The following is an 8,229-nucleotide window of genomic DNA, read 5'->3' on the forward strand; positions in this document are numbered from 1 at the left end:
TATTACAACAGTGGGTGCTAATTAGCTGTAAACATCATTGCTGAGATAGCCAGATAGAAATGTGTTAGTAATACTCATAACAGGTTTCAATTGGCTGGAATGGAAAACTAGAAACTCTTAAGGCTCTTAGAATGTAATCTCTCAGACTACCAAAATAGTCCAATGCACTTCTGTTACTTAACATCTGAATTTCAGGAACAATAACTTAGTGTTTTCTGCATCTGGTTTTAATTTTCAAGGAAAACTCAATTTTACAAAAATGTAACCTGACTTAGTTGAAATATGTATGACCCGGTGTTTTTATTTCTTCTTTCTGTAGAATAGTCAGACTTGCAAGTTAGATCCTCTGAACTTTTATACATTTCATTTGGTAAAAAATCCCTTTGACCTTAATACAAACATCTTCCAACATGAGTTTATACGTATAGATTTACGGTTCTGAGCATCCTACTGACCAGTTCGTTTCAGTGGCCAGTCCGGCCCAAACCTCGACACCAGTTCAGGAAATATGTGTGTCTTGCGTAATCTCTGCAAAATTTACTGTAATTGAAAAAACTTATTTTCCTCTCCTCTGTAATCTAGAACATCAAGCAATAACAACAAATCTGTGGGTGGTTTATCTGATTTATGCTAATTTGCTATTGACATGTTTGAGGTATCACTTGCATCATCCCAGTCTTGCATATTTGTTATTAAAAATATTAGCTGCTTATGACAAGGAAATATTTTAAATAATTATTCATTTGTGCTGTGATAACCTCTTAAAACCAGAGCCCCTCTCTGGCAGACCGTATACAAAATCATTGCAAATGAAGTGCAACCTGAAGTGTTTACAAGAGGGCGATTTGAATCCGGGAAGATTAATATATCCCACCTACAAGGAGTGGGTCTCATGGAATTTCAACCATTAAACATAAGGCATCTGAATCACCTCCAAAGCCAGCACAAGAAAGAGGTCAACCCAGCCTGTGATTTAGCTCACGTAACTTCGAGACCTGAGGCCTTCAGGGGAAACTCAAGCACTGGTACCTGAGCTTGAGCTCATGTTTTCAAACTCGGATGCTTCAAGTGTCTCCTAAATTCTTGTGTCAGTTCCTGAGTAAGCACACACAGAAGTGATGAGCGAAGTAGTGACTCCTTAGCAAAACCAGAAGGTGCTGCGTGAGGTGAACACTCTTCCAGAAGAGGCCGCTTAGTTGCCTAACTTGGAGTGCTGAGCTTTAAAAGTAAAATCACAGGCACAAGCCCCCCATTTCAAAGCTTCGCCCACCTTCCTTGGCATCTACATATTGATTGAAAAAATATCCTTTGTAAACAAGCCCCTGTCCTAGATCTTGCTAGTACTGCTGCGTTCTAACTTCATTGACTGACGTGATGTGCTGCTACACTGGGACTACACGCCGGGTTCATGAGTTGAAACAAAGTACAACACAGAAAAACGTGAGTTTCCAGATGTTTCCAGTAGGAAAGGTTAGAGCTGCAGTATGTCAAACTTTGCAGATACATGAATAGAAGGAAATTCTGAATCTCTCGTTCTTTGTTGGCATTACTCATAGGAAAAAATTAGTATGGTATTTAAATAAAGCAGCCCATGCAGAAGCTGGCACCTACCAATATTTGCAATATTGTTTAGCCTTGCTGTCTCAGTGGGATTTCACCCGTTGCTTTGTATTTCAAAAGCTTCGTTAAAAAAAAACAAAACAAAAACACTCCCCCCCCCCCCCCAAGCTGTATTTTCTTCAAAATAGTATGTGTTTATGGTAGAATAAACCTTATATATGAGCAATATAAGAATAATATGTGACAGGTTTTCTTTTCTGAAAACTGGTAACTGATGCAAGTCTTTTTCAGATCTCTATACCATTGCAGTTTATTTACAGTCAAATTGTACTCACTTTTTCCTTCTGATGTGCAAGTGTTTACTTTTGTTAGGGGGTCGGTATCTGATAAAGGTATGTTAATATTCTTGGAGATGAAAGCCTTAAAATTATTATTGACATCGGACATTTGAACTCCTTTCCCCCCTGTATCCACAGCCTATTGAGAGAGTGAGGTCTTAGTAACAGAAACAGAAATATCCTTGATGCTTGCCTCAGTATTGCCTAAGTATTTGCAGGAGTACCTGGGTCAGAAACATTCCTGAATGCTTGGAAAACTCTTGGTATATTGGAATGGAGAGAAGGGCAAGCTCTGTTAAGGAGGAAGGAAAAATATGCAAATAAAGCCGGCATACCGAGAGGTGCTGCGGTGGAGCGATGGCTGCAATACTGATGCCAAGAGTACCTCAACCAGAGATGTGCTGGCTCACATGGCAGCGTGCTCAGTCTAGACTGGGTGTGAGAGACTGTGATTGCTCCAAGAGTGATGTCTGCTGTTATCAGCCGGAAGGTGATGGTATTATCCAGGCATGCAGGACTGACCCTAAGTTAGGAAACACTGGTCCTTAACAGATGTGGAAGACACAATACCAGGGATGCAAAGATGCGGAGATGGGCCGATAGCGTGCAGGAGCACCGACGGGAACCCAAGGCTGAGACTTTGTAGAAGGCAAATCATGAAGTAACTCCAAACTCTCCGTGTTCACCTGTGTTTCTCACTGCCCCCTTGGCAGTTGAAGCCAGAACAGGGCACTGGAGGATTTCATCCTCTCCAAACCCTGTGTTGCTACGTTGCAAACGAGCTTGTGCAGCTAGAGAGAAAAATGTTCTGTTCAGCTTGGGACACCTTGGGGACTGCGCCCCAGGGCACTGCTGCAAAACACTGCAGAACTACCCCAAAGGAATGGAAAGGTGTCGAGTAAGCTTATTATTACCAGATAAGTTTTAAAGATAAACAAATGCATTCGACTAAAAGCCTAGATTCACAATAACAGAGCAAAGTTAGGTAAAGATAAAATAACATGTATACATTTATTAAGGTTATACTTCGCAAAATATATCCTCCTTAGCTGCTCAGCTTTTCAGTCTGGCTAATAACTTTCTGCGTGGAACCCCGGGCTGGCGTGCCCCTGGGTAAGCAGAGTTGCTTACACCTTGCCTTCTTCTCCTGGTAAAGGTGGGGACCTGCATCTTCTCTAGCTCAAGGTGGATTTCTTCTTGTTTTTCTGCCCCTCATTCCCTGGCATTGGGCCATCAGGGTTTTTCTGGCAGATTTCAGTATTTCATTCTGCCCCTCCTCCTTAATGTTACTTCAATAACGTTTCTATTGTCTATCTCAAAAAACACTCTCTTTGTTTTTATTTTCACTAATTATAGTCTTGTTAAAGTACAATGGCATCACTTTACAAATTATGCATTATGATAAATAGTACAGATTCCTTTTAAAGTATATACTGTGTATACAGGCTATATAGCAAACCCTTTTATGACATTCAAACACGAACTGACCTTGAGGATAGGACTGCCAAATCTACAAAAGCTCTGCCTCATCCTTTGTTAGATTTCAGGGACTCATCTGAATGTTACTGGCTTTTGGTGAACTTGATCAGAGAATACCAAAGGCTTTACATGGATTGAGGCCAGCTTGCTTTCCTTCCCAGACATCCTTTCTAGCATTGGCTATGAATAGCCACATACATACACACACACAAAAAAGTGTTTACCATTTAAAAATCCACATTTTCTAACAGAGACTATAATACAGTATTTTTTGCAGTATCTTGTTCAGGGAGTGGTACAGAAATATGTTGTGGCATCTTAGATATCACTGTGAGATAATGCTTGGCAAACGCTGGATTTTATTTGCTTATTTTAAGTATTTGTTATCTATATTAAAAATTAAATGAAAATTCTCTTGTTTCCTATTATAGTTTGTCATCAATCAGATAATGGTAATGGGACCATTGAACAAATCGATGAAGATATAGCTGTGACTCAGAGTCAGATGAACTTTATTTGTCCCATTACACAGGTATGCTATCACTGCTGCTATAATCGATTGGGAAATAGTTCTTTCATATTCTTCATTGGATTGTTTATTACAAATCTGCAATGCTTGTTAAAAATCAGGCAGTATAAATTACAAGCGTTATCAGAGAAGAGCACCATTGCTTGGGAAAAAACCCCACGTAAGTCGGAATGCAGTTTACCATGCAGGACCTGACCCCGTAATTTAAGTGGAATGCCATGTATGAATGGCAAACACACTTCCTGCTGTTTTGCATAAAATCTCATAAGAAGCATTTTCATGGGCATTATCAATTCCTTTAAATCAAACCTTATTGATTACAGATGGAAATGAAGAGGCCAGTTCGAAACAAAGTCTGTGGACATACATATGAAGAAGACGCCATTCTAAAAATTATCCAGACTCGAAAGCAGCAAAAGAAAAAAGTCCGGTAAGCTAACAAGAATGTGTGGAAAAGCTATTTGCTTTGCTGTGTAAGTGGAATTTTACTCCAGTTGTTCTAGGAAACGTATTTGGATTGGCAAGGCTGCAGGAAGTAATACTTCAGTGTCTGCCCAAGTCACAGTCTCCTCATTAGTGCTGTACACGTGAAGGAGCTTTTCTTTTTAATGAAAACAATGTGTAAGGAAACGTTCAGGAAGCGTGTGGCGAAGTTGCAGCTACTCGTGGTACCTGCACAACAGAAGCAAAGAGATTTTGTACAGCCGTGAACAACAAAGAGAAACTTCAGCTTCCTAAAATGTAGTTGCTCATTTTGTTCCCACTGCTTATTTAGCAAACCCTGAAGCTAATGAAAGAAAAAGTCTCCTCTGTGCACCCTCTTTTGCAGTTATATTCCAATACACACTGAGAAATATTAAAACACGTAAATGAGTGTTAAAGTGAGAAATATTAAAACATATCTTTTTACGTAGTACAGAGATTAAGAATGATCAGACAGAGCTTTAATAAAGATCAGACAGGAGTGTGCAGTTCCTACTAGGGTGCAATTCAGTAATTCTTACTTTGTATCATCAAAGCAGCCTGCCACTTTCCACACAGAACATACTTTTTTGAATGAAAAGATGTAACAGCTGAATTTTTAAACGTGAAATTCTCCCTGGTAAGTTTCAAATTTGGGAAGGTTTTGGCATTAAAAAAAAAAAAAAAAAGAGAAGAAAAGGGGCACAAATACTAGTTAGAGCAAGTTTAGGGGACGTATCATTTCACCATTAATTTCACATTTGTTTTTACACGATATATACTAGAACCTCATGCTTCGGGGCTGATAACCTCATGGAAACTTACCAGTTGTGGATTTTTTAATAAAAGTGCAGTTTGCACATGGTCAGGAAGGTCTGTCAGAGAGTAGCAACCTGATTTCTCCAAAGACAATGCCGCAGGCAACTTGCTTCCTCCAGCCGTTGCTCTTGCATCTCTGTTAGACTCTACATACTCCACCACGGGGACACAAGGGTGGAGCGGGACATTTTATTCCACGCTCCTTCCTGGCTACAGGAAAGCACTGCTATGAAATCAAGCGTCAATTGGGATGTCCAGCCACTGCCTTAGTGTCAAGACAGCCTGAAGAACAAGACAGAAGTACCTTGCCTGTGTTATGGGGTCTAGGGGGAGAAAGTGGAGGGGGTGCAATATACGGGGAATAACAACAAAACCAGTGACATGGATGGATGGAAACTGGGCTGGAAAAATGAACGGGAGTTGGGAAATAGCTCACAAGTGGAGAGAAGAAAGTGAGCGTTCTTGAGGATAGGGACAGGCTAGGAAGCTCAACAGCTCCAAAGCACGACAAAAATACCTTCTGCAATATGGAACTGATTTTAGGAGGTTCATATCTAAATAATTCTCTGTGTTGTTAAATTCATCAGGAAAATGTCATGCTGGTAGAGGCTATTGTGGTAAATCAAAACTTTTAGCGTTGCTGAAAAACGAATGGGGTCACATGACTGAATTTTTATTTTACCTTTTAAGAAATTAAAGACTTAGAGAAAATGTAGAATAAAAAATATATAAATCAGGTAGCTCTACAACATTTAGCTTTAAAAGCTACCTTATACCCAAGCTGAAGTTATTTGTGCAGTCTGAATCCCGGCAGTTCTTTATTTTGCGCTTTTAGCTTGCAACCTTACCATTTTTACCCGTTATTTCAGCATGCGAGAAAAGCACAAAGCACAGCAATAACTCGGCTTCCCTGTAACCACGTTAAAAAAGACGGCTTCCAGTCTCACTGACCTGCTGTAATTTTAACCTTTCTCATGAAAATGCAGTCTGTTTTGGAAAACCATAGTCTGCTGTGGTTGGGAAGATGGGCCGGTTGATGCAAGAAGTTCCCCATTTGAGTACCCCGTTCTCGTGGTGCTGCTGGTTCTGCCTGCGCTCCTGCCAGCAATATTCAAGTGGAAGCGGATATCTCGGTAGAGCCGAGTCGTGGTTAGGGGGCTCCTCTCTATCCTGACTCTGAAATCAAAGCTGTTGCTCACTCCGGAGTTACAGGAGTGGCTGTTTCCTCACACGTACTTTCCAGTTTGAATCCCCTTTGGTGCGCTTGGCAGTGCGCTGGCTGACCTACGCACAGCCACCGGTTTTGTGCTGATAGACTCGCCATACACTCCTTTAGGCAACTCTTATGCGTCTCCGTTTGCTCACTATTTTCCACTGCCTGGAAGGACATATTAATACTTTATGCTTACAGGAAACGTGCGAAGCTTTCTGAGCACTTGTTATTCATTAATCTGGCAAGCTATTGCTCTAATAAGGTGATAAATGGGAAAACTGAGGCACAGAGCAATTAAGTGACTTATCCATGACAAACACGCTAAGCTGTAGACAAATCTGGAGTAAAAACTATGAGTACCGATGTAAATAAGTTCAGCACCTCAGACAAAAGTTAGTCCTAATAGAGGAAAAATTCAGGAAAAGCATTATTTCTGACTAGAAGTACCATCTGTGCAGGTCTGGGCCACTGCCAAAGGAAAATGACCTTTGGTCCCTGAATATCTTTCACCGTGCTGCCTTTATCTGGCTGTTTCAAGTAGTTGTAAGACATTTTGTATTTTATTATCATTTAGAGGCTGTTAATTTGACCCCATGTCTCCTTTCTGTGCTTTCTCAGTTCATTAAAGGCCAGGTGAATTTTTACACCATCTGGATAGTTCACTGGTTCACCAGTCAGCCTTTGCAGGTTCTCGTGCAGATTTCTCATTCTCTTTTATCTGTTTCCCTAGAACTTAATTTCCTTATTTATCTATCAGTGAAGATTATACTTCTCCACTGCAGATTAATAAGGTGAGGGGTAGTTACCTGCAGTTAGAAGAGGACTGGAAAGAGAGAAAGCAATGCAGTAAGATGCCCTGGGATGCTAGGATGAGTACTGCTGCAGGCACCTTGTGTACGTGGAGCAAGAGAGTGATCTGCAGGTGAGAGGCTCTGTCTCTCGCGACGTTCCTTCCTTCAGCTCTTGATTCCCACCAGTTTAGATAAATGGATTTGTTTTCCCCCCCCAGAGAGCTGGTGAAGAGGAAAAGAGGTAACGAGGAACTGACAGAAAGAGTGAATCCCAGATAAATACAATAAACCAGCAGATGTTATGTAAAAGCCTATATCTGACAAATACAATTCTTCCGATTTAATGGAGTCTCTCTTTTCTTTTTAACAGATGCCCTAAAATTGGCTGTAGCCATGCTGATGTAAAAGGATCAGATCTTGTGCCAGATGAAGCACTTAAAAGAGCGATTGACAGTCAGAATAAACAAAGCTGGTCAACACTGGAGAAGTCAGCTGGATACGCTGCTGCCACAAAGAAAATTTGTTGTTAGAGGTCTTGTGAGATAAGCTGCTGATTGTAAGTAGGTTGTGTAACTGATTGTTATTTAAAGTGTTTCATTTATAGGCAAAGTTGAAGGTCTCAGCTGAAAGCATTTTTTAAACTGCCGAATATGAGGAATTCCAGTTTAACTTGTTTTCAACCTTCCTGAAATTCTAAAAGCTTGCATTTGATAAATAAAACATGTTTTGCAGCATTTAACCTTCCTTGTCAGTGTGCTAATTTTTCAGCATATTTGAGATGCAGATTCTGCCGGCATGTAATAGCGAGTGCTTTGCTCAGTGTTGCAGATAGTTCTGTTACTGTCTGCGTAACTGCTGGGAATACTCAGAGTAGGGCACTCTGACCAAGGATTTACCCAAATCATATACCCTGCTTGGGAGCACATCCGTGTTTTAATACAAACCTCAAGAAACCTTAATAGAACTTAATTCGCAGGAGGTGCTGCACACCTGTACCTTGTGTGTGGACACACAAAATTACCACTCACCTTTGAGGAT

The 8,229-nt window shown here is 40.6% G+C and overlaps 1 protein-coding gene across 2 annotated transcripts in view; it reads left to right on the top strand.

Annotated features, from left to right (window-relative positions):
- The window catches only part of NSMCE2 (NSE2 (MMS21) homolog, SMC5-SMC6 complex SUMO ligase), a 133,084-nt gene extending 125,160 nt beyond the window's left edge, over positions 1–7,924 (top strand). For both annotated transcript variants that reach the window (XM_082479667.1, XM_082479666.1), the window contains 3 exons: positions 3,809–3,909; positions 4,230–4,336; positions 7,562–7,924. In XM_082479667.1, the coding sequence (XP_082335793.1) occupies positions 3,809–3,909; positions 4,230–4,336; positions 7,562–7,721 (368 nt within the window). In that variant the 3' untranslated portion in view covers positions 7,722–7,924. The remainder of the gene's footprint in view (positions 1–3,808; positions 3,910–4,229; positions 4,337–7,561) is intronic.
- Positions 7,925–8,229: the final 305 nt, after the last annotated feature.

This window comes from Vanellus vanellus (genome assembly GCF_965231255.1).
Source record: "Vanellus vanellus genome assembly, chromosome: 2".
Classification (NCBI taxonomy): Eukaryota; Metazoa; Chordata; class Aves; order Charadriiformes; family Charadriidae; genus Vanellus; species Vanellus vanellus.